Source organism: Scardinius erythrophthalmus, assembly GCF_964197995.2.
Source record: "Scardinius erythrophthalmus genome assembly, chromosome: 20".
Taxonomy (NCBI): domain Eukaryota; kingdom Metazoa; phylum Chordata; class Actinopteri; order Cypriniformes; family Leuciscidae; genus Scardinius; species Scardinius erythrophthalmus.
Window position 1 is genome coordinate 30,268,790 of NC_138240.1, and position 27,655 is coordinate 30,296,444.

Sequence of the window (27,655 nt, forward strand, 5' to 3'; positions counted from 1 at the left end):
AGTATGACCAACTAGCAGTTAGTTATGGGTAATCAGTCTTTTCGGTATCAAATTAGATCAATCTGTTTTTATGTATCTGACTTTGAAAAAGTTATGAGCTGTCTTTAACCTCTTAACTGTCACCGTCCCACAGGTGGGACGTTTGCCCATATATATTTAAAACAAAAATATCTTAGTAAAAACCTAAAGTAATATTGACAAACTATATATCATTTGAAAGCTTACAATCTCTAGTTGTCATATTTGGTGTCTGTTTTTTAAAATAAATTACAGAGGAGCAGTAATTTATCAATATGCAACAAGAATATTTCATATTCATTAGGCATGTTTAGGCCTTTATTTTGAAATAGAAATAAACATGAAAAATCATGAAAGATTGGTAGAAACCTCAGTTTGTTTTCATGCCAAGAGTTCAAAAGATAACACCAATTAAATTTTAAGAGAAAAAAAGGTCTGAAAATGTTTAGAATATAAAGAAAAATATTATGGATTCTCGATTTGTGATGCGGCAGCGAGCTATAACGCGCATATGTGCTCTTTATATGTTTATTAGAGGTTGAAACCAAATCAAATACTGCCAAAACACCCATACTATTTCTGAATAGGATGTAGACTTCATAAATTGTATGAAATTATGGAAATACATGGTTTAGATCACTCAAAACATATATGAAAATTGAGACGCCCTTATATGGTTACTAAGGAAGCTGGCTGTCCATCTAGTGAAAATGTTTGGTACTGCGCCCAAATAAAATCTTACTGAAAGCTCATTTTTTGAGATATCAACCTAAAATTTGGAAAACAACTTGTTTAGATTTTTGGCTTTAATTTTCTAGCAGTTTTAGAGTAAAATATATTTTGTAAAATATATATTTTATATAAAATATAAATAATTACATTCTAAATTTTTACATTCTATATTTTCATAAACTCAAATTTATATAACTTTTTTTCTGTTTCACTTTCATAATTTATTTCACTTCTACAATAATCTGGCAAATGTCTTCTTAAAAACAAGACCAACCATATGTCTATATTCCAAAGCATTCTTGAATTACAACCATTTAAGTTTGTATAGTGATTTTTTTGTCTATGCGAAAAAAGGGGGGGTGACAGTTAAAGGGTTAAAGGGTTATTACACCGAAACATTTATTATTTGGCTAATAACTCACCCTAATGTTGTTCCAAAGCTGTAAGACTTGTTTTTATAGCATGTTTAAGCATGTTCGCTTGATGTGAAAAAAAAAAAAAAAAAAAAAACAAAACAGCTCATTCTCGTGTTACGCAGCACGTTTGAGCTTCCATAGGAGGTTCGGTTGAGCTTCTGTTTGTATCAATGTTTATAAAAGCCTAAATTAAATCTGTTCAGAGTATAAAGTGATCGAGTCTCTTCAGAAAATCTGGACTAAACCGCTTTATTCATATGGGTTAGTTTTACGATCTCTATTAACTTTTTGAAAGTATCAGTTGCGTAGCAGTCTATAGGAGGACAGAAAGCTCTCAGATTTCATAAAAAAAAAAAAAAAAAAAGATAGTGTTCTGAAGATGAACAAAAGTCTTACAGTTTTGAAATGACATGAGGATGAGTAATTAAAGGGATGGTTCACCCAAAAATGATTTCATTAAAGAAACAATATACATAGATGACTAACTAGTAAGACTAGTCCTAGCAGTCTGTGCAACTGCCCCAGTACATAGTCATACTTGACTACATATTCTGCCTTCACGTTATCGGAAATGTCCTACTTTCCACTTCTTAAGTCACGATTACGGGTTTGTCTTGTTCAAGTGCTTTGTTTTTGAAAAGAATTGGAATCATGACAAGATTTATTCCTGCCTATTTCTTGAGAAAATCTTATTAAAGCCAAATGTACTGGACATTAATTTTAATTCAAATGTCGCGTCCCATTCGTTGACAACCATATTAACATTCACAGTACAATTCAGATAGCTTGCTAACGATTCTAGAAATTAAGGTCAAAAAAAGTATTTTTCAGTTTGTAAAAGATACAATATGCTTCAAATGGTTTGTCATATGTAAATATGCACTACTTAAAGATGAGATATAGTGATGTAGCTATTGGTTATGAAAAAAATAAAAATAACAGTCGCAGCAGTAATTCTCCCCTGCACCGTTTAAAGTTCATGGGCCGCCCTACTCAAACTTCTCAGAGTTTTCCAGTTGCAAACACAACTTGAGGGCGTTCATGTCCAATTTCACACTAGGAAACTCGTGTGAAGGCAGCATTAATTTCCACCACGGTTTGAAGCTGAACTTCACAAAAAAAGTCAAAATAAATAAATGCAAGCAGAAAGGCACATTTTCAACATTATTATACAGTATATCAACAACATAGAAAACATACAAGCTTAACTACATAAAATGCTGTTCATTTCCAAAACATTTTAATATGCAAAATGCCATGCAGACGTGAGTGATGAATAAACCTTTTAAATTAATTATTTAAAACCGACAGTTTGGACATTAGCAGAACTATACCAAACTTGCCAACTACATTTTTGCTAGTGAGGTTTAAAAATCTGACTTTTGTCACTCATACTTGTGACTCAAAACTTGCAAAACTAGTCAAATTACAGTATTCAGGACAGGTTTCCTCAAATCCAGCCCTGCAGAGTTTAGTTTAAACCCAGATCAAACACCTATCTGTAGTTTTCCGGTAACTCTGAAGACCTTGATCAGCTTACTCAAGTGTTTTTGATTAGAGTTGGATGTAAATTCTGCAGGGCAGTGGCTCTCCAGAGGATTTGAGGAACTCTGAGTTAGGAGAGTTATAATTGGAATGAAACGGGGGTCTTCCCTATTGTGACGTATATACACAATGAAAAAAAAAAAGAAAAATTGTAGAGTGGCACTATTGTCCATGAGGAATTGATTGAATCGTTGTGGTTTGTTATTGGTAAATCTCCTGTGAGTGACAGGTTGTCCAGCCAACAGTAAACACAGAGAAGTCATTTTGATTAAAGATTATGAGGGGAAAAAGGAATAAATTTGCATGGATAAATCATTTATAATAAACACTAATATTCTATTAAATTAGAACGGTCATTTTTGATTTCATCCTTATGGAAGCTTGTTTCCGCCACTGAATAAACAAAATAAGGTTAATTGCGCCTTTTTAAATTTCACAATTCTAACTTTTCTCTCCAAATTGTGAAATATAAACTCGCAATTGCGAGTTATAAAGTCAGAATTATGAGTCATTCAGTCACAATTCTACCTCCCCCCCTCGCAATTCTTTTTTCTCAGAATTGTGGGATATAAACTCACAATTGCTAGTTATTTGTAACTTTTTTTTTTTTTTTTCACATGCTACAGCCTCACGTCTGCAAAAACAACATGCAAACCTGGGTCTGAACCTTGGTCTGAAGCCTCTGTAGTAGTTCTGCCTCATTGGTTTGTTGCCTGGGTCTGGACCACCTTGGCTCTCTTCAACTTCCCCACCCTAGAAGCCAAGAACAGCATCTCTCAGTCAAAGAGCTTGCAACAATATTGATTTTGCAATATTATAACTTTTCTTTGTCTGCCTACCTCTGTCATGTCCCCTCTCTGGGGTGTGTTGGAATAGGGCGGACGTCTGCCGTAACGCCTCCGCACAAAGTATGGTGGGTAGCGCCGTCTGCCGGGGTAGGTGGGTCTACGCTGCTGTTGCTCCATCTCACCCTCAGGGGGATTTTCTTCCCCTTCTCTCTTCTCCCGTACCTCTCCCTCCCCGTCGCTCTGATAGTTCTCCTGGTAGTCACGAGGGGGGCCCCTCCTGCGTGGGTACCGCCTGTACCGGTTCCTGTCAGCCGCATACTTGCTACCCTGCACAGGGACGCCACCGGGGCCAGTAACATTGGCTGCCTCGGCACCCTGATAGAATGAAGACAAAATGTACATCAAATGTCTGCTAATTCAATAGACGCACATTTAGTTTGGATAATGGCCGCAGAATGGAGGAATTTCCTGTAAGTCACTCTGAAAGGGCTGCTCTACTATAGTCTGGGCAGAAATGTGATATTTAATCAATATCTCCTTCATATAGTTAAAAGTAGAGAATTTAACCATTTTTTTCTGGATCCACTAAGAATTCTTTTAGCACATTTGAGGAAGTAACCCTAATGGTCCTAACTATACATTCAGTCAAAATTGTTAACAATTAATTGTTATTTTAGACAAAATCAAACTGTGAAATAAATGGACGTATTGGAATTAAGTAGTGAACAAACAAATGTTGTAATTTAAAAACAAAGTCACTTTCTTCAAAGCTGCCAATCTAGTCTCTCCACATTCTTTCAACCAGCTTCTTAAGTTCACACGCATTCAAATTAATATTCTAAGGAAATTCAATTTCTGTATCCAAAACAAATTTAAGGCTTTAATTAAAAATGCATTAAAGATGTCCAAAGAAACTCTTGACTGATATACATATATATATATATATATATATACAGTGCTATGCATAAGTTTAGACACCCATACTATAGTATTGTATTTTTTTTTTTTTTTTTTTTAGGATACTATGCATCCTGATTAAGTTCCCTTGGCCTTTGGAATTAAAATAGCCCCACATCATCACATAGCCTTCACCATACCTAGAGATTGGCATGGTTTTATTTCAGTTAGCCTAATAGCTAGTTTGATTTGCATTGAGAGATGATCTTATGGAAAGTACCCCATGCCAATCTCTAGGTATGGTGAAGGCTATGTGATGATGTGTGCATAGTATCCTAAAAAAAATTTTTTTTAAATACTTAAAAATAAAAATCTGCCTGCCTCTATGGGAATTTAACATAGGGGTGTCCAAACTTATGCACCCTGTATTTTAAGGAAGAACATTTATTTATTTACGATACATTATTCATTCACAAAGAAAATTGGTGTCCTTAAAGGTTGGATTTTTCCTCATTTTTTAAATTAAGGCATTAAGTTCAATTTCCAAAAGATGATTTTTTATTCCTCTTTTTAGTCAACTTTAGTATGGGTGTCTAAACTTATGCATAGCACTGTATGAACTTATGCATAGCACAATGTTTCTGGTGCAGATTAATTACTCACCCCCGTGTTGTATCACACCTCTAAGACTTTCATTCGTCTTGAAAACCAAATGAAGATTTTTTTTTTTGATGAAATCTGAGAGCTTTCTGTTGCTCCATTGACAGTCCACACAACTCCCACAAAAAATTCATAAAGAGATTGTAAAACCAATCCATATGTTTCAAGCGGTTTAGTCCAAATTTTCTAAAGAGACTCGTCACTTTATACACTGAACAGATTTCATTTAGGCTTTTATTCACATTGATCAGCGGACCAGAAGCTTAACTGAACCTGCTTGACGCGCGACAACCTCATACGTGCTGCGTAACACGAAAATAATCCTTATTAATTCCCGTCGTCAACTTCCATTTACCACAACTGATGTGTAAGTTGATGAATGTTTATATGTAATAAAAGCCTAACTTCAATCTGTTCATCATATTAAGTGATCGTGTCTCTTCAGAACATTTTGGACTAAACTGCTCAATTCATATGGATTAGTTTTACGATCTCTATATGAACGTTTTGAAGCATCAAAGTGGAAGTTGTGCGGACTGTCAATGGAGGGACAGATATCACTCAGATTTCATCAAAAAGATCCTCATTTGTGTTCCAAAGATGAACGAAAGTCTTACAGGTTTGGAACAACAGGTGGGTGAGTAATTAAAGGAGAACTCCGGTCAATTTTAACATTGAGCTCATTTTTTTGTACATTTGGAGCGCTGTCAGTACAGAGAACAACAGTAGTCGATTGTCGAGTTCACGCGCGTGATCATAGGTAACTAAACTTATGCGCGTAAACTCGATCGACTACTGTGGACTTCGACCGAAAACAGGATGTAAATAAGGTATTTGCGCTGGCTGAAATAACATCACTTTTATTAATATCTTTCACATATACTGCAGTCAGATTCACCCGTGATCACTCTGAAGAAATCACTCACATGACCTGTGCACTTGTAATGACCCATCAAGGATGTTAAGAGGCTAAAAGCAGGTTTAAAACTTGCCCCATTGAAGTCAACAGGGTCCAAATTTTAAAAAGAGGATAACATGGTGTAGGCAACACCGATTTTTGTCGTTGTTCTCTGTACTGACAGCACTCCAAATTTACAAAAAAATGAGCTCAATGTTAAAATTGACCGGAGTTCTCCTTTGAGACAGAAGTTTAATTTTTGGGTGAACAAAAACGATCCCTTTAACGAATTTCATGAAAACATTTTATTTGTTAGTATTTTAAACTGAATTGATTCAATTCCCAACCCTAATGTTATGCAAGGAACTATAAAGTTGAGTATTTCGGTGAAACTCTAAATCAACAAAGAAAACTCAAGCTCACCTTCTCCCCTTCTACGACGTCAAACTCCACAGTCTCTCCATCCCCAACGCTACGAAGATATTTCCTTGGATTGTTCTTCTTAATGGCGGTCTGGATACAAAGCAAAAGCAATCAGAAAACACATCTGTATGTAAGTATGTCAATATGGTGACAATCAGAGAAAAAATAATTACCTGGTGCACAAAGACATCTTCCTTTGTGTCATTCCTGTGAAAGTTCCGAGTGAAAAGTTAATAATTGAGGACAGATGGAGAAAACAAGCATGCAGAGTCGAAGAGCAAGTTAAATATTTGAATAAATAATAGCGTGCAAGTCAGGTCTAGCTTTATAAGCACATAAAGGCTGTAATAGGATTGTGGATGTTCCCTGACCCACATATTATATTAGAGAGAGTCTTTAGAGGCTGAATGTAATTTACCTGTTGATGAAACCGTAGCCGTTCCTTACATTGAACCATTTAACTGTCCCCAGGACTTTTGTTGCTACAAAGAGAAAAGAAAACCACAGACAGATTGTTTAGATAGATCCAACATGTGTCAAAAACAGTATTTTCAAGAATCAAATTACAACTGTTGACAGAAAAAGATGCATTAAACTAGCAAAGCCATTTAAAAGCAACTCTTTGTGAGTGGAGATCATTTTGTGTCCTCTATTTATAACCTCCAACTGGCGTGCTTTTAATAGATTGTGATGCAAAAGCAGCTGCTCTTATCAGAAGAACCTCCATCACCATGAAAGGCTCTGACCCTCAGAGTTCACATTATTAACATCTTATTCAAGTTATGATGACTGACATGCCAATTTCTGAATTAAGAATATTAAGATTCAGGCAAGAGTTTAAAGAAATAAAGACATTAATCTGGAGTCGGGGCACCCCCGGGGGACCACAAGGGAGACAGTGTAAAAATGTAAGAAAATTAATTAAAATAAACATCTAACCGTACAGTACTATATTAAGTAGAAAAAAAAAATGCAATGCAACAATAGAAACGTAGGTTCCAAATAGGTTTTACACATTTATAATATTGATTTTTCACAGTATAAATTGTGTCTTTATAAATTAAAATAAATGGATGCCTTTTAAATTTGTGGATGGGAGTCATTTGCACAAGGATATTCATATTTGGGGGCCTGTGGCATTTAAAAGATGGAAAACTCCATTTAAAAAAAAAATTGCTGAGGCCAAAAATGTTGCATGAGACTGGAAAAAAGGTTTGTGAGATTCCCACTAGCTCAAGAAGTCTTATAAAAAAAAAAAAAAATTAAAAAAAAAAAGTCTTTGTTATGACCTTGCTGGTTTTGTTTCACATTTTCCTGGCAATCAATCCAAATTACCATTACCATAAATGAATGTGCATTAAGGAAAAAAATAAATAAATAAATAGACACACACGTATATACATGCATATACACACATAATATATATATATATATTGTGTTAGGTTTGCTTCACATTTTCATGACAATCAATCCAAATATCCATTACCATAAAAAGTCACTTTATTACAGTAATAAGAATCACCACTGATGTTGACAGCAATATTACAAAGAAACTCAGGTAAAAAAAATTAATAATTTTTTAAATGGGCTTCAAATCCCTAGGTCTTTGGGTGAAAGGTGTTGGTTCAATAGATTCAGTTTACACTGCAGTATATATTAATAAGCACATTCATTTGCCCAATGTGTTGTTGAAGTAGGAAGTGATGATGTTGAGATGCTAACTGCAGTTAGCACATTAGCCTCAGCCATGTGGCCGGATTGAAGCCAAACAGCCCTGATCCTCCATCCTCAATACAGGACACGATAGGCACTACGAGAAGACACATCTATACGTTTAGTTCTAGATTTGACAAGCGATTAGCGTTTCAAGTTAAACGTGTCTGGGTTTGTATCGGCAGATCAGACAAAAGCAGCGTCCATCATCCAAACACCATGGCGGACATTTTATATCTGGTGTGGTGAGATTGATATAGATTATCATTATCCATATTACTACCGTCTTGTAAGCTATACAATAAATCGTCTGTGGGATGATGGGATCTTCCGGGGACGGCGTTGATGGTGTTAATAGAGATGAGGACACGTATGCACGACGCGTCAAACGCACAACACGCACGAACAAAGGGAAACTGAGCGAGCGCTTAACCTGGCTTACCCAAGAATCCAACCCTCAAACTAACCCATTAAGTTTAAAATCCGACGCGGTTCGGGCCGACCGCGACAACTGGACTCGTATATGTGTTTTATACGAATAGTTCAAAATGATCTGGGTCATCATGTCACGCTCAAGGCCAAGCTCAAGGGTTTCATGGGCAGTCTTTATTAGTAAACAAATACGTATATTTACAATAAAATTATCGTATTGGGGGTATCTTGTGGAGTAAATAATAATGATAGTGGCTCTATCACGATAGTAGTTCTATAAAGCGAGAACCGCGTTGTGACTCTTGTTCAATGTAGTAGGCCGCGGGCTCGAGCACGCGTCATGGCGGTTATCAGTTCACACGCGGATGTGTTGGAACGCGGCGCGCGAGCGAACATTTAAACTTACTGAGACCGTTTAACGTCTAAAGTTTAACCCATTTAAATCCTAATATGTATGAAATAGACAGGCAACTCCATTACAAAAACTCTAAGACAGGTAGCCACGGGTATACAGCATTACTAGTAAGTTTGTGACTAAATAATGACACCACACAGTCGCGGTGAGGCCACACGCTTTCCCTAACTGAAAAACCCGTTAACGTAAAAGTGTATAAAAACTTGAAACGTCGACGCATGAAAGAAAATATATTATTTTGAAGGAACGAAAACCGTAGGGTAAAGGGCTAAGACTTACCGATGACCTTCTTATCCCCCGCGGTAGCTGCGGCTGCCGGGCTGGACGGGCTCTCCACGTCGGCGGCAGGCTGCGGCGGCTGCTGCTGTGTTTCGGCCTCGCTGCTCATGTTGTTTTCTTGTTGTTAAAGCCGGCGGTGGCTCTCTAGTGTGTTTTTTCCCGGTGCTAGATGGTAACCTGGGCCGGCGGTGGTGGGGGCTGCTGCCTTCGGGCTCTCCGCTTTCCTTTCTCCGCTCCCGTTGCCGATCGAACTGGACGGACTGAGTAAAGATGCCGGACGATATTCTGTCACATCTCTCCACCCATTCCTGAATCCAATTGGTCGGTTAACTTGTGATTTGGCAACGTCAATTATTTCACTGATGCGTATTGGATACAATTACTGTCAATCAAATGGAAATAACATTAAGTCTGGCTATGATTGGTTAGAATTTTTTTTACCACCGCCCAGAATTCAAGACCCCATTTAACCTTCCAGACATTCTGGCATATATGTAAAACCCAAACATAAAGAAAATACTGACCAGAACATGAACGATAATGTACATTTCAGCTATTTTTAAATATAGCATCCCTAGTCATGCTAATAAAGCTCTTTTGAATTGAATTAAGTACAAAGTTGATATAAAATAAGCTATATATATATATACATATATATATATATATATATATATATATATATATATATATATATATATATAGCTTATATATTATATATATATATATATATATATATATATATATATATATATATATATATATATATATATATATATATATAATTTTAATTGTATATTTTATTTGTAACTTTTTTTAAACACCCTATTGCAATACTATTTTATTGTTATTGCTATATTGCATATTTCTTTTCTTTCCATTATTTGTTTGGTATAAAACATTTACATTTTTACATTTAGTCGTTTGTCCAAAGCGACTTACAAATTAGGACTAAAATAAGCGAGTCATGGTGAAGAGACAAACACACCGCAAGAAGTGCTCAAAATACAAAATACAGGTATTGCTCAGATAGCAAATGCCAGACAAGGGAGGATTAAAGGATTTTTTTTAATGAGTTTAATGAGATGAGTTTTCAGTTTTCTTTTGAATGTTGTCAGGGATTCTGCATTCCAGATGAGGGTGGGGAGAGCATTCCACCATCATGTAACCATGAATGAGAATGTTCTGGAGAGTGATTTTGTGGCTCTCTGTGATGGTACCACGAGCCGTCGCTAGTTGACCGATCGTAGGCGTCTGGTAGGGATGTAGGCTCGTAGGAGTGAGTGAAAGTAGGAGGGAGCTGAGCCTGTGATAGATCTGTAAGCAAGCGTCAATGCCTTGAACTTGATGCGAGCAGCGAGAGGTAGCCAGTGCAGAGAGATGAACAGTGGAGTGACGTGTGCCCTCTTGGGCTCGTTGAAGACAAGACGAGCTGCAGCATTATGAATCATTTGTAGGGGTTTAGTTGCACATGATGGAAGTCCAGCCAGAAGAGCATTGCAGTAGTCAAGCCTAGAGATGACCAGGGCCTGGACGAGAAGTTGTGTTGCATGCTCAGTTAGGAAAGGCCTGATCTTCCTGATGTTGTGCAGTGCAAACCTGCATGATCGAGCTGTCTTTGAAATGTGATCTGTGAAGGTCAGCTAGTCATCAAATATTACTCCAAGATTTCTGACCGACCTTGATGGGGTGATTGATGATTAATCTAGCTAGATAGTGAAGTCGTGCTGTAGAGACGGATTGGCAGGGAGGACGAGAAGCTCAGTCTTTGCCAGGTTGAGCTGCAGGTGATGTTCCTTCATCAATGCTTGAGATACATGCAGCTACTGTGGGATCATCTGGTTAAAATGAGAGGAAGAGCTATGTGTCATCAGCATAGCAATGGTAAGAGAAACCACGTGCCTGTATGATGTGTCCCAGTGATGTGGTGTAAATAAAGAAGAGGAGGGGTCCAAGAACTGGCCCTGAGAAACCCCTGTGGTCAGTTTATGTGCTTTGGATACCTCGCTTCTCCATGCGACCCTGAAGGATCTACCTGTGAGATAGGACTCAAACCAGTGGAGAGGAGTTCCTGCGATGCCCAGTGATGAGAGGCTGGACATAAGGATCTGATGATTCACAGTGTCGAAGGCAGCGGACAGATCCAGGAGAATGAGAACTGAAGATTTGGAAGCAGATTTTGCGATCCGTAAGGCTTCTGTGACCGACAGTAATGCAGTCTCAGTTGAATGCCCTTTCTTGAAGCCAGGTTGGTTGACATCCAGCTGGTTGTTCAGAGACAAGAAGGATGTAATTATTTTGGTAATTTAATGTAAATAATTTTGGGAATTGGTGTATATGTAATGTATATGTAATATCATTAAAATCCCATTTATATCTAAATGTCTTAATTTTATGCATTATCTCTCCAGCAGTCATCTCATCAACAAAATATTTAACAGACACCAAACCAACAAGGAACAAAAATAAAGCAGGCTTTATTCATCAGTGAGAGATTCGGAACAGGAATAGGGAATGGTTTCAATGTAAGGATGATGTTTTTTAGATAAATCCCATCATTGACTTCTCCCACAGCATTATAAAGGGAGCACTCAACGACCACAGATGAGACAGACCCTGGCTAGTTGTGAGACAGACCCAAACTACCCCCTTCCCCTTTGTCATGTAAATATGTTTTTGGCACTGTTGAGGAGACCTGGTTGAAGTGTGATTTTATTGTTAATGGCCCGGCCCTGTTGTCCCACACAAAGACGGGCTTTAACATTGACCCTAGAAGCCTCCCACCGAGCCCAAACTCTTCCTGCACTTCAGCTGAAAGAGCCCTTTTGTCTGAGTGGGACACGGTCCAAGAGATGGGGGAAGGGGTTTCTGGGTTAGGATGTGGGTTAGGGTAAGTAACAATAAAAAGACAAGGGGAGTACACTCATAAGGAATTTGCATTGAGTGGCGTGCCCTTTAAGGTGTTGGTTTAGTATCATAAACTCGAAAAGCCCTTTATGATTCAGGAAATGTCCTGATTTCGATTCTCTCTGAATTTAAAATGAAAAAGAATGCTCCAAGCTTTAAAAAACATGGGTCAAAATTTATTGAAGGATAAAAAAAACCCTCAACAAGGCCCTTTCAAAAGGCTGATCAACAATAAAAAGCCTTGTTCTTCACGATATATAAAGATTACATGTTTGTTTCTATCTTGAATGTCAAGTTTGTCTTTTATGGACATTTGCAAGTGACATATGAGCTAATCATGAAATCGGCTTTGAATCAGTGACGACCTCTAACCTTCACTTCTGCTGTAATTAACATTGTACAAAATAAAACTACAACCTTGTTCAACCAAGAATTTTTCACAAATAATCAGTAAATCCCACAAAATTACAAAAAAAAATTCAAAAGGATGTGATTTGCAAATGGAGATCATGAATGGCAAGTCATCCAAAATGGCTTATCTATTTACTTTAAAGCAAAGGTCATGTGTCTTTGCTGATGTGTAACAGTACAAAATATATCACATATCACATTTCTCCACACTGGGCAATGACAATGGGCAGCTTGGGCTTGTTGTTGGGTCCTGTTGGTACATTCTGTAATGGAGAATTATGGAGAAATACGATTAATGTCACAAAAAGCACTCAGGTCCCAGGTCTATTTATCTGACTCCAGATGTAGTTTTATTATTATCATTTTATTTTAAAAGTCAGCTGGCTGCATTTAAGTGAATATTTTCAGATTTTTTTTCTCTTGGTTAAACACTCAAAGAGACCAATTAAGTGCTGTGAAATCCATCTCATACATAACAACAAAGAATTCTCTCAGACTCTAAGGTAAGTGCAGAGATTGCTGACATATCCCATTTCTTAATTTACTTTAAGCACAGCAGATCTCTTGCCAGTGCCACACTAGTTAACTTATAAATCTTCAACAGGATCACTAATAAATTCCTTTGAAAGGATTATGAACCTTGAAATTAATCAACTTAAAACTTAAAATATCGTCTCACCTCAATTTTCCTCATGACGAGCAAACCATCCACCACTTTTCCTGTAAGGAAAACCCAAAGCAGTTAATGGTGTGACCAGTGATTGAGTTCTCTCAGTACAGAATCAACACAGGACTTGTCAAGACTTACCAAATACTACATGCTTCCCATCCAACCAGTCACACTTTGTGCAGGTAATAAAAAACTGACAGCCATTTGTTCCTGGTCCACTGTTGGCCTATCGGGAAAAAACAAACATTAACGTCTCCTTTGGAAACAGTAGAGAATAAATAATCTGATAGGTAGATGGAGTGTGTTTATCCTATAGTATCAATGTACTGTATGTTTGCCTGACTTCTCAAGTGCTAAAGGTCTTGCCAGTCACTTTGTCAGGAAAATGAGAAACAAATTCTAAAGTTACATTAAACATTAAATTGACTTTATTTTATAATGTATATGTCTATATAGTGTTCTGTTTGAAGCATATCGGTGTAATACAATCTTAAAAGCCTCATTTGGCAAATCCCTCAAAATTGGTCAAGTTTCTGGGTCCCATTGACTTCCATAGTATATTTTTTTCCTACTATGGAAGTTAATGGGACCCAGAAACTGTCTGGTTACTGACATTCTTCTAAATATCTTTCTTTCTGTTCAGCAGAAAAAAGAAATTTATACAGGTTTGAAACAACATGAGGGCGAGTATATGATGACAGAATTTTCATTTTAAAGTGAACTATTCCTTTAAACCAAACCCTACATGTTGTTAATTAATATTACTCAGTACTTAAATATATAATTACAACGTAACAAGGACACAAAATAAAGTATATATAATATAATAACCCTCCTTTTTTGAAATTTTTCCGCATTAGATTTGGAGTAAATTTGGAAAATCAATTTTTTTTCCACAAGATTTTGGGCCACAAAGATTTTTGACGTTACAACAGTACTCTGACCGAGTCTGACCGAGAGTCAACTTAAACAGAATTTAAGCACTGTTAATCTAACACTGCTGATATGCTGGCATAAAGCATACTGTAAAGGTACAGCAAGAGTTTCTTTACAGGGCCAGTGTGTATAGATTTACCAGTGACAGGAGTCCTGGGCCAGAGTGTTTCATTCTGAAGTTTTCATCTGCAAATGGTCCCCTGTAAATACTGCAGATGCCAGTGCCGTCACCCTGACAGACAAGAATATAACATTTAAAACCATTCACATTTAGAAGATCTGATTCACTCAAACTGTTAAGAACTACATGTCAAGAGATAGCTGTGTGTCTGCAGTAGGTTCATATGACCACTAGAGGCAGACAAACATACACAAGGAATGTGCTGGACTGGCTGAACTGGCTTTTTTTTTTTTTTTACACCCACCACTTTATCAAAACCCTTTTAGCAAAGTCATAGTCATTAAGACATTGCATGTGTGTTTTTGTTTAGTATCATATTTGATACAGCAGGCTTTTATGACTCATGTATTATATAGGAGAATATGGACCTTATATTCAAGGAGGAAAAACATTTATTACTTGTTCAGATATTTAGATTGATCAAAAATACCCAATTTGGTGCAGCTGAAAACAGATACAATTCTGATAGCGGTCACGTAAATCAATGGGATCTTTATAACAGTGTGGCAGACTATTTTCAAAAATGCATATAAACATCAATTGTCACTATACAGTGCAATGCATAAGTGAATACACCCATGCTAAAGTTGACTAAAAAGAGGAATAAAAAATCATATTTTGGAAATTTAACGTAATGCCTTAATTTAAAAAATTAGGAAAAATCCAACCTTTAAGGACACCAATTTTCTTTGTGAATGAATAATGTATCGTAAATAAATAAATGTTCTTCCTTAAAATACATGGTGCATAAGTTAGTACACCCCTATGTTAAATTCCCATAGAGGCAGGCAGATTTTTATTTTTAAGTTTTTTTTTTAGGATACTATGCATCCTGATAAAGTTCCCTTGGCCTTTGGAATTAAAATAGCCCCACATCATACCATAGCCTTCACCATACCTAGAGATTGGCATGAGGTACTTTCCATAAGATCATCTCTCAATGCAAATCAAACTAGCTATTAGGCTAACTGAAATAAAACCATGCCAATCTCTAGGTATGGTGAAGGCTATGTGATGATGTGGAGCTATTTTAATTCCAAAGGCCAAGGGAACTTTATCAGGATGCATAGTATCCTAAAAAAAAAAAAAAAAAAAAAAAACTTAAAAATACAAATTTGCCTGCCTCTATGGGAATTTAACATAGGGGTGTACTCACTTATGCACCATGTATTTTAAGGAAGAACATTTATTTATTTACGATACATTATTCATTCACAAAGAAAATTGGTGTCCTTAAAGGTTGGATTTTTCCTAATTTTTTAAATTAAGGCATTACGTTAAATTTCCAAAATATGATTTTTTTATTCCTCTTTTTAGTCAACTTTAGCATAGGTGTATTCACTTATGCATAGCACTGTATATCTCCAAATATGTCTTAGTCAGATGAATTTTAAATGCTTAGTTTTATGATCAAATTCAGTTGTTTTTATTGAGGTGGAAAAACCTAAAATGAAATGCAAAGATGATTGAGAAATTAACAAAAACTTTCCTCAAAAGCTTGATGTATTATATTTGATACTTTTATTTCTAAAAAAAATGATAAACCTAACCTTGCTTCAGTCCAGTAAGTGTTCCTCTTAAAATATTAATAACAATATAAAAGTAATGATCATGTTCACTTTACAAAAATCAGTAAAGATTGTTCATACTTACAATTAACTAAAATATTTGAAAATAGAAAATTTGCATCATATCAGTAGATCACTGAAGAAAGTATGGAAATTAATTTGACAGTTAAAATTAACTTTATGCCACAAATGCTGTCATTTGAGCTTAACTTTTACAGAACTTTTTACATAGTGCTGCATTGTGGTTGCTGCTGTTTCGCCCCGCCTTCCTTGTTCTGTCTCACCCGCTTCTCAGGACTGGACCCGAAGTTAATTCATCTTTGCTGATGACTGGTAAGGCAAGGCACATGGAGTTTAAAGGCAACTGCAAGACCTCTGGGAGGAGCTCTCTGCATGTTTTGCTGTTTCTCTTGTTGTGTGTTAGGGTTGTGTGTGGAGCAGTACTGGACTCGTGATTGGTCTACTAGTACAGTGGTTCCTAACTCGGATTCTGGAGTCCCGCCAACTCTGTACATTTGTATGCATCCCTAATCAAACACACCTGATTCAACTTGTCAGCTCACTAATAGACAAAAAATTGGCTTTTCATAACCACCTTTTTCCTAACAAGCCTACTGTGTTTAAGATTATGGGAGGAAGTTCTATTCAAAAAGACTGAAACAAATCATTTCAAAGCATAATGTTGCGTTACAAATAATCCTTATCTGTTAGTTTGACAAACTTTTTAGTTTGAAAATTTCCTTCATGTTCAAGAGAATAACGTAACGCTTGGTATTTTAATGTGATGTGGTACAACAACATCCATGGCAAGAGCTCGTTTCAGTTGCTGCATTATTTTCCTCCTGATTATTTCCTTTTTTTCCTTTGTATTCCGCTGCAACACTATGAAAAAATACAACATATACAGCGCACTTGTGATCTGCTTTCTGTAAGTTTAATATGGAATATATCCCATTAATAATTTACTGGAATGCACTAAGAATCTCTTGTTTTTTCTCCACAAATCCTCACGTCTCTTTCCAGGTGTGTTTTCACACGAAATGTAATTGTCCCCAATACAATTACAAGTACAATATTTACAGTCTGTCACAATGATGGAGAGCACTTTGAATTATTATCACTCAGTGTTCCAGTTAAAGAACATATTTGATTACGGCAATGTGTTACATAATACAGACATATATTATACAATGATATTTAATGTCTGTAATATTGCTGTGGAAATAATCAGGGGTTACTCAGGGGTTTGTGGAAGTAATTTGTTAATGCTTTTAAAATGTCCTTTTAATGTTCGATGGTTGAGGGGTGAGTAGAATATCATCTCATTGTACTCAGTTTTTGAAAATGCGCATTGCGTTATAGAGCGAATATTTCGCTGATTGTTTACAGTTCAACAGTTACTAAGTTACTCCCATAATTCACACAAAGAGTCATGGGCCATAGGAAACTGGATAAGGGAGGCATACAAAATGTGCACTTTTGGCAGATCCACTGATCTACTACACACCTGTCTGCGTTGACTGAGTGTATAATAAAACACCTTTTGGAAATATTAATCTGACTTTGGAAACTTTAGTGGATGTATATAATGCTTATTCTTGCTTCACGGTTCTGTAGGGAGCGCATTGTATTTTTCTTTATTCAGCAGCTTAGGTGCTTTTGTTTTGAAAGCTAGTTATTTCTGTTTGTTGTTGGCTTTGCTCACCCCTTAACCCTCATGTGGTGTTCAAAACCCTATAACACCTGTGGTCTTCCCGGGTCAAAATGACCCGCCTATAAAAAATAGCTTATAAATCACTCATTATACCATATTTTCACCCAATCTTGGAATCAATCTTTTTGTCAACTTGTTCTCTTTCAATTAGGACTGGTTTTATATTTCTATTTGAATCTAATTAATCGTAGGCCTCATTTATTTGACAGTAGGGATCTCATTTTTTGAGTAAAAAAAACATTATTTTTGAATAATTTTGGAAATATTAAATGAAATCTGAAGAAAATTGGCACTGTTTATCACACTAGTCTACTTTAATATTTCACCAGGAATTTTGTTTTGAAAAACTTTTATTTTGTACAAAATGGCACATTGTCACACTTGTGGTCTTCCCGGGTCAAAATGACCCGCCTATTAAAAATTGCTTATAAATCACTCATTATACCATACTTTCACCCAATCTTGGATTCAATCTTTTTGTCAACTTGTTCTCTTTCAATTAGGACTGGTTTTATATTTCTATTTGCATCTAATTAATTGTAGGCCTCATTTATTTGACAGTAGGGATCTCATTTTTTGAGTAAAAAAAACATTATTTTTGATTAATTTTGGAAATATTAAATGAAATCTGAAGAAAATTGGCACTGTTTATCACACTAGTCTACTTTAATATTTCACCAGGAATTTTGTTTTGAAAAACTTTTATTTTGTACAAAATGGCACATTGTCACACTTGTGGTCTTCCCGGGTCAAAATGACCCGCCTATTAAAAATAGCTTATAAATCACTCATTATACCATATTTTCACCCAATCTTGGATTCAATCTTTTTGTCAACTTGTTCTCTTTCAATTAGGACTGGTTTTATATTTGTATTTGCATCTGATTAACCGTAGGCCTCATTTATTTGAGAGTAGGCATCTCATTTTTTGAGTAAAAAAAACATTATTTTTGAATAATTTTGGAAATATTAAATGAAATCTGAAGAAAATTGGCACTGTTTATCACACTAGTCTACTTTAATATTTCACCAGGAATTTTGTTTTGAAAAACTTTTATTTTGTACAAAATGGCACATTGTCACACTTGTGGTCTTCCCGGGTCAAAATGACCCGCCTATTAAAAATTGCTTATAAATCACTCATTATACCATACTTTCACCCAATCTTGGATTCAATCTTTTTGTCAACTTGTTCTCTTTCAATTAGGACTGGTTTTATATTTCTATTTGCATCTGATTAACCGTAGGCCTCATTTATTTGAGAGTAGGCATCTCATTTTTTGAGTAAAAAAAACATTATTTTTGAATAATTTTGGAAATATTAAATAAAATCTGAAGAAAATTGGCACTGTTGATCACACTAGTCTACTTTAATTTTTCACCAGGAATTTTGTTTTGAAAAACTTTTATTTTGTACAAAATGGCACAGAATTACACTTGCGGTGTTCCACTGGGCCATTGAGGGCCATTGTTTCAATGGGCCATTGAAAGTGAATGGGAGAGACTGAAACATTTTCAGGAGCATGTTCATTGTTTATGTACACATATGAGCATGTGATGGATTATGGTGAGTTTGGGCTCTTTTTAATCTTAACAATCTCACGTAAATAATGATGTGCCATTTTCCACAATTTATGCATGCTTCATTGAGTTACGAGTTAAAACGCGACATAAGTGCTAGGCTACATCTATATTCAAGGCTCTGTGAGCGCCTGTGGGGGTTTGTGTGTTACAACTCCATTAGGAATATCTTTAGATCTGAGTGATGGATTATGCTGAGTTTGGGCTCTTTTTAATTGTGATAGTCTATTGAAAATAATGATGTACATTTTTCTATGATCTGTGCATGCTTCGTGAAGTTATGAGCAAAAACCAAACGTGAGAGCTTCATGAGTATATACTTGGCTAGGTACGTCTGTGGTATTTTTTGTGTTAGAGCGCCATGAGGAATATCTTTAGATCTTATTGATGGAATATATTGAGTTTGGGCTCTTTTTAATCGTGAGCTCCTGCTGTAAATAACGATGTGTCATTTTCCATGATCGATGTATGTTTCATGAAGTTACGAGTAAAAAGGCCAAGTCTAAGCTACCTTGCTTGGCTATGTGAGTCTGTGTGTCTGTAGTATTTTTTGTGTTAGAACTCCATGAGGAATATCTTTAGTTCTGAGTGATGGATTATGTTGAGTTTGGACTCATTTTAATTGTAAGCATCTGCTGTAAATAATGATGTGTGATTTTCCACAATCGGAGCATGTTTCATGAAGTTACGAGCGGAAATGTGTCTAAAATTGTACCATCCATGTATGGTTTACACATGGGTCTCTTGAAGGGCTTCTTTTACAAAAATCTCACTCAAGTTTAGTAAAAAGCCTGAAACAATTATGCTTGCTGTATTCTACTAATTGAGACCTTTCAAATGACATATGACACAGGACTATCTGAGCTGTATGATGTATTTGACATATTGCTGAATGTAGTACAAAAAAGTAGTTTATAAATTATGAATTTGTTTTTTTTCTATTTATCAGCAAATAACTCAGCACTACTTAGGAGTTTATCAAATTGGCTACATTCATTGTAAATTTCAGACTCTAAGCTTTCAAATGACACCTATTTTAAGTTGATCAAGGTAATAGTTTTGAAAAATATTATGATTATTTATTTCGCAGCTAGGTGGCGCCTGCGGGGGAACACTCTGTTTTAGAGTGATAACTCAGCTCTCGTTAGGAGTTGATCAAAGTGATTAGGTGCATTAAAAAGCTGAGATTCTAAGCTTTAAAATGATACATATTTTGTGTTGTTCCATTCATTTTTTGCATTGGTCTCTCCCATTCACTTTCAATGGCCCATTGAAACAATGGCCCACAATGGCCCTCAATGGCCCAGTGGAACACCACAAGTGTAACTCTGTGCCATATTGTACAAAATAAAAGTTTTTCAAAACAAAATTCCTGGTGAAAAATTAAAGTACACTAGTGTGATCAACAGTGCCAATTTTCTTCAGATTTTATTTTATTTTTCCAAAAATTATTCAAAAATATATTTTTTTTTACTCAAAAAATGAGATGCCTACTCTCAGATAAATGAGGCCCACGATTAATCAGATGCAAATGGAAATACAAAACCAGTCCTAATTGAAAGAGAACAAGTTGACAAAAAGATTGAATCCAAGATTGGGTGAAAATATGGTATAATGAGTGATTTATAAGCTATTTTTTATAGGCGGGTCATTTTGACCCGGGAAGACCACAAGTGTGACTATGTACCATTTTTTACAAAATAAAAGTTTTTCAAAACAAACTTCCCGGTGAAACATTAAAGTAGACTAGTGTGATCAACAGTACCAATTTTCAAAAAAAAAAAAAAATCCAAAAATCCAAAATTGTTAAAAAATTACGTTTTTTTTACTCAAAAAATGAGATGCCTACTCTCAGATAAATGAGGCCCACAATTAATCACATGCAAATGAAAATACAAAACCAGTCCTAATTGAACGAGAACAAGTTGACAAAAAGATTGAATCCAAGATTTGGTGAAAATATGGTATAATGAGTGATTTATAAGCTATTTTTTATAGGCGGGTCATTTTGACCCGGGAAGACCACAAGTGTAACAAGGTAACAAAACCCCCCCTAAAAAAGTAAGAAAATTTTCAAAAAACATTTGAGAAGTAGTTATACCCTTTGGGAACAGAGTCACTAAGTTTCAGTCCAATGCGATAACATTAACTAGTATTTTGGGGAAAAAGAAAATCTTCTCCGGGTCAAAATGACCCGAAGACCACATGAGGGTTAAATAAAAAAAATGGTATTAGTTTAAGAAATAAAGTGAAAATGTAATAAGAATTCGCCATATCAGAACTTAAAACTTAATGTATATTGATTTAATTATTTTAAATTGATTTAAACCTGACAGCTCTTCCTTGATCTATACAAACAATGTCAGAAATAGTTTGCCTGTGTATTAATGGGAAATTAATATCAAACAAAAACAGAAGCTGGATTACTGCAAATACAAGGGTACATCCTTATTTACCTTATTTGCCTATTTATAAGGGCACATCCTTATTTGATTTAATGGATGTCATGTATGGCAGTCAGTACACAGAGTGCAAACATTGTTTGCACAAAAAAACAACCTTCTATAATGTCAAACAAGCGAAATTCAACTCCACTGTCTGGATCACAAGGCAAAACTTACATTGACAAAATCGCCACCCTGAATCATGAAGTCCTTTATCACCCTACCAAAAGAACAGAACATACATTAGAATTAGTAACATAGGCAATTTTTGTGAGATTTTAAACAGTTTTTGTGATATCGTACACTTACTGTAAGTACGCAGTAACTGGGGCACTCCAGTAAATATATTATGTAATTGTGATTTTTTTTTGTCATTATACTTATTACATTGATTGTGATATTAAAAATGTATATTGTTCGATATAAATTTCTGATCTAGAGGTAATATAGTGAAGGTGGTGGATTCTGGAAGTGATTATAATTGAGGTATTAATCAATGTTTTTCCTTCTAAATATCAAATGAGTTGAATGACATGATATTTATGTAGTTAAAGAATTAAATGTCTGTTTAATGGAATGTACACTCCCAATATTTTTGAATGGCACATAAAAAATGTTAAAACAAATTTACTCTTCTAGCTGACAAGACAGCAGAGGTCACAGGGGCCATGTAGACTTAAAGCATTACTTTTCTCTATTCAAACTAGAGAATAAGAATAAGTTTCTAGTTAGAGCTCAACCAACCCCACCCTTGGTGAAGTTGTGTATCCTGTGTATGTGTGCTAGTACTCTCTGTTACAGGTCCTGTATTGGTAGAGTGGACAACTGGCACCCTGGGGAGATGAAATTACATGTTTTCTTCGATTTGCTGGTGCCTAGAAACGTAGTTTTGTGACCTCGGAGGTTGGGGTCGGGGATCATTTCCCTGGACGCAAGTGTGACACAAGTTAAACAAAAACCTGGTGAAAACCCCTTAGAATATGTTAAGCATTTCCATACATCATATGAATATTACTGTGCTGCTAAAAATAGTGAAGATGATTATGATTCGGCTAGTGTGATTCAATCCGCCATCGGAGGACTGTCAAAAGTATACAGAGAACTGCTTATCAGTGGCTCTGTATACATTCCTAATTGGGACACACTGATTTGATGGTGTGCTGTAAAGTTGGAGCCATTTACAAGCTCACAATGTTCAAACTATAGACAAAGTTTCTGCTGCTCTAGAGGCTGAAACCAATTCATCAGATAAAATAAAATGTGGTCAGAGTATGCCGAAATGTGGCAAATATAAAAATGAAGTTTCTTTGAAAACGCTTGTCTTTTCTGACAAAGATGTTTTTAAGCTGGGCTAGAGCTAAAAGATAGTAGATCAAGTCTGATGCTAAAAGTTTATTTTAAAAAAAGCAGTTACCAGTCCTGAATGCCCCAAGAGTCTCTCTCTCTCTTATTCAAAGTCAGCTAAAAGTTGCTATCTGAGCCTGTGTCATAAGTAATAAGCTATGTATAGTAAATCATAGATTTTACATAGATGTTAAAACAAATGATTGCCATAAAGAGGGCAATTTGTAGTTAAATGTTTCAAAGTAAAACTCACGGACTTTAAAAGAAGTCTTTAAAATGATAATACAGACCTCAAATGATAGGTGGTGACATTTTTGACTAATTTATTCTATGACCAGAACGTTTTTTTTTTTGTCTCATCTTAGTCTCCACCATGATACTGGGCTGGTGGCTCTGGTTCCAGAACAATTCACTGAATGACTAAATTCACTGAGTATAATCTCAGCATTGCTATGTAGCTGCTTTGAAGGTCTCTAAGTGATTTTAGTGATTAAATACTGCTGTAATTAACCTGTCTCCCTGTTTTAATGATACTAGGCAGTCCAAATGGCTCTGGTGGCTCTTGAAGGCACCTTCCCTAAGCTCCAAAAAAACATCTGATTCTGTTGAAGAAAAAGGTCAAAGATTTTGTGGTGGGAAAGGGCGGTTGCCAGTGTGTGAGAGGTGATTTTTCAATGATGGGTAAGATCTTCTTTGGCCAAACAGGGGACAACCTAAGACAGGGGGTTACCGCCGAAAGGAGGTGTGATACGTGAGATGTGTATGAAAGCTGAGCAGATGCTTGAGAGGCCAGCAGCATCATTGAGGGGGGATGAGCTTTGAGAAGTTACAGCAGTCTGACGCAAAAATGTGAGCTCCTCCATACCTTATCCCCAGAAACCACATTCCTTGAATGGGGTTGTTTTGCTGATCCATTAGGTGACCATCATTTATTCCTGTGTAGACCATAGCAAAACTAATAAATTTATATGATGAGCATGATGTTGGTTGCCTTATGGGCAAGAACTGTATAGAAGTTTCAGATTCAGCATTACGGTTAATCCCTGAATCTGTGAGGCTGTGTTAATATTGAACTAATATGTCTCTATCATAGTTTTCACTCCTGCAGGTCATTAGACATGGCACTGGCAAAGGATAATTCCAAGACATGGTGGTGGCTAAAGATGAAGACCACTTTTGCAGATTCAAGAGAAAGTCTGGAGAACAAGGTTAAGTGAATTCAGCATTTAAACTAAATATATCCGGTATAAAGGCTCCTAGCATAATGTATTTTAGTCGCACAAGTTTTTATTTGAGAGTTAAACATTTACATTTTAACCTTTGTAAATGATTAAGGGTTCTATACTGTAATGAATTTAATATTATATTCTGTCTAAGTTACAGTCTTATGAGACTGTTGAAAAGACCATTTGTGCAGTAAGATAGGTGAGAGAGACTGCTTGAGTGGAGGCAGGGATGGTACTCGGTCTCTTATCAGCCTACTTAAACAAAGTAAGCTTAAACAAAAAGCAATGATAATGAACCAAAAAAACCCAGGTGACTAAAGAGACATGCTCTTAAACTGGACAAGAGTCCATGTAAAAGCTAGGTAAAACCTGCAGAAAAATGCAACATTTAAATTTTTGAGCAGTTCATATTCACGTGTCTAGTGTGAGCGTTAGTGATGGTGCCTACACTTTATGTTTTGTATGTGTTAATTCAGGGAACTATTCTGTCCTGATTGTGTGTATAGTGTCACTAACCTCTGGAATTAGTGTTTTATCATTACAGATGGATTAAGTGAAACTACAAACTTCAAAGAAGCTGATAATTCTGAGTGAATCTGATGAATAGATGATACAGAACATGGGACGAGCTTGGATTGGATTTAGTGGATTGGTTATCCAGCTCTGTCTGCTACTGGTAATTTATGACTACTTTTGTCATTTGTGATGTTGATTTGAATTACTCTCTGGATTTTAAGTGTATTTATGAAAATCCGAAGAGTGAAATTGATGATTGCGTCCATTATGGGTTAAAATGATGTCTAAATTCAACTGAGGGTCTAAATCTGAATACGGTCAACTATGTGATCCAAAATGGTAAATGTAATTAACAGACTTGACGGCAGAGAAACAGTGACACGTTGGCTAAGTCACTATTCAAAATATATGAAGAGAGATAAGTGGGACTGAGACAATACTGATAATACTTTTTGCATCTGAAGACTAACAATTTGATAGAGGAATACAGTGATGTAAAGCAGTTAAAATGAATGTTATGAAAATAAAAATTCAGATTTATGGAACTATTTATGAACACCTGTTGTCAAATTAAGTTAATGTTATTATGAACTTCAACAGTGCTTTTCCAAATGTAAAACTGTTTCAAAACAGCTTTAAAGAAATTGATGATGCCTTATACAGTAAAAAATCTGTATAATTTATAGTGATATGGAAGATTATGAAGATCTGTCAGTTCTTGTTCAAATTATAACAATTTTGGTGTTTTGACAAGCCTAATGAGTATTTGATGATCAGTATCACTGCAAAATGACACAGATGAACGAAGGGGGAGTACTGTGAAATTCTATGAAAAGTGAGTTTTAGATTAAAAATAATTAGTATTGAGTATGATTAACAGTACTATATTAACTTTATAATGATATAAAGATGCATGCTGAACAAGCTACTATTATTGAATGTATATGCTTTGATACTGATGTCATTTTGATGAAATGTTTTAACATTAACAAAGTTTATGTTCATTTATGTTCTATTTTATTGGCGTTAAAGACTGTAAATGGGTCTGTGGTGAAACCACAGGGTTATTAAGTTTTAGTGGAAATAATGATTGAAATGATGTGATTTCTTTTATTTCTATTTTTGAAAAACAAAATTATACGATGTTCTGAAATCAATATGGTACATGCTATATGTCTGTAAACTGTAAAATGTAGGATGCATTCACTAGAAACTTAAAGTGTTAAGATGGAATATTATGAGTTTGTCTTATTTTTTTTCAGTTTATTTTTAGTTAGACCTACCCTGGTAATCCAGAGTTCTCGCGAGAGCACAAGTTGAATTTGCTCAGCGAGTTTACTCTGGTGTCGAGTAATGATGCTCATTAAATATGCCCCTCGATCTGAGCTGCACCAATCACATCGGGTTATCTGATATAGGCGGGCCAGAGGCGAGCTAAACAGAAGACGACAGCGCTGTGACGTCGAAGTCATTAGTAAACATTGAAAGATGGCTATGGATGAACACCAGTTGTTTGAAACGGCTTTGGCCGCTACAATGAACGAGTTAGACTTGGCTTTTTATCTAAAACAGAAACAGAAGACGCCGCTAGAATCGTTCCTTTGCAAGAAGGAATCTTTTAGATTTAGGTCTGGATTTCCAGGCTAACTAGACCATCGTTGTGTTTTGAACCTAAAATCGTCTGTAAGGGGTGTAGTGAAAGAATTGGATTTATAAATCCATCTTGTTGTATTATAGAATAAATTGGAAAACATAGAGGCATTCATCTAAAATTTTGAAGCAGCCTCAATTGGTAGACCAGATGTAGTGTTTAGGACCCCAAATTGGTCTTTATGGGGGGACTGAAGTGGGTGGATTCTGGAATCCACTGCCGCTTCAATGCATATCTAATGAGTGATTATAATCTAGGTATTAATCAATATTTTTCCTTCTAAATTTCAAATGAGTTGAATGACTTCTTTAAGCTTATGAGATGTATGTAGTTAAAGAATTTTCTAGTATCCAAAACTGTCTTCAATTGACTGCATTTGAGCTAAACTCTGCAGGACAGCGGCCGGCCTCCAGGAACAGAGTTTGACACTCCTGGCCTAGGATTAATTTGGTCTGTCATGTTCACTATCTGACAACTGACTCAACGTAAACGTGACTTGAAAACGACAACATCATAGTACTGTTTTGAATTGCAAAACATCATTCGAGGTGTATTTGCATTGAAACTTTGATCAATGAAAAAACTACTAAATATTTAAATACTGTCTGTAGGACATAATAAGCCAAATAAGCCAAAGCTTTATACTTAGAAGTATGGACTTGAACAAACTTCTAATTCTAATTATGAGCAACAGTAATAGATTGGCTTGGCCAGTACCAATAATAACTGAATTTCTCCAATATGTTGGCCAAAAAAAAAAAAAAAAAAAAAAAAACAACATTGAAAAATTGTCTCCCAGTTGGTTTGAGTCTAATTTGAGAGCAAATATTCACTACAGGGTTCAAATCTGGACTCTTACCAGGCCAAAACATGAGCCAGATGGGCTCGTTCTCAAGCCACTTCTAGGTTGTCTTTGCAATTTGGGCAGGAGCATTGTCTTGTTGAAAAATAACCTCTGATCATTCCTCTTTAGATAACTTTTCATTTGTGGGAAGCAAGCCATTCTGCAATATTCTCCTGTACTCCAAAGTCTTAAATGATGTTTCACAGTGAAGCAGCTCACCAATACCAGAAGCTAAAGAGGCTCCCCACACAATGACACTCCTCCTCCATTATTCATTACTTGCTAGAGATGCATTTATTATTACATTTCTCAGCAGATTTTTTTAAAGACAGCACTCTGGAGCATCACCATGCAACTCGTGTTTCATTGTGATTCATCACTCCACACACAACTTTCCATATTCTGCCAAAAACTTTTGAGACAGCAATGGCTTTTAAGTAGTTAAGTAT

At 35.8% G+C, this 27,655-nt stretch overlaps 2 protein-coding genes across 3 annotated transcripts in view; both read right to left on the bottom strand.

Annotated features, from left to right (window-relative positions):
• The window catches only part of ybx1 (Y box binding protein 1), an 11,296-nt gene extending 1,638 nt beyond the window's left edge, over positions 1-9,658 (bottom strand). The window contains exons 1-6 of one of the 2 annotated variants that reach the window (XM_081349661.1): positions 9,217-9,658; positions 6,796-6,859; positions 6,551-6,584; positions 6,378-6,467; positions 3,551-3,874; positions 3,379-3,464 (exon numbers count right to left, since the gene is read on the bottom strand). In XM_081349661.1, coding sequence (XP_081205787.1) covers positions 3,379-3,464; positions 3,551-3,874; positions 6,378-6,467; positions 6,551-6,584; positions 6,796-6,859; positions 9,217-9,325 — 707 coding nt within the window. In that variant the 5' untranslated portion in view covers positions 9,326-9,658. The remainder of the gene's footprint in view (positions 1-3,378; positions 3,465-3,550; positions 3,875-6,377; positions 6,468-6,550; positions 6,585-6,795; positions 6,860-9,216) is intronic. The other variant, XM_081349662.1, reaches the window with a different exon arrangement.
• A 2,017-nt stretch (positions 9,659-11,675) lies between these two features.
• The window catches only part of ppih (peptidylprolyl isomerase H (cyclophilin H)), a 30,014-nt gene continuing 14,034 nt past the window's right edge, over positions 11,676-27,655 (bottom strand). Inside the window, exons 5-9 of the mRNA XM_081349847.1 lie at positions 21,803-21,845; positions 14,277-14,369; positions 13,340-13,427; positions 13,211-13,251; positions 11,676-12,794 (exon numbers count right to left, since the gene is read on the bottom strand). Coding sequence (XP_081205973.1) covers positions 12,726-12,794; positions 13,211-13,251; positions 13,340-13,427; positions 14,277-14,369; positions 21,803-21,845 — 334 coding nt within the window. The 3' untranslated portion in view covers positions 11,676-12,725. The remainder of the gene's footprint in view (positions 12,795-13,210; positions 13,252-13,339; positions 13,428-14,276; positions 14,370-21,802; positions 21,846-27,655) is intronic.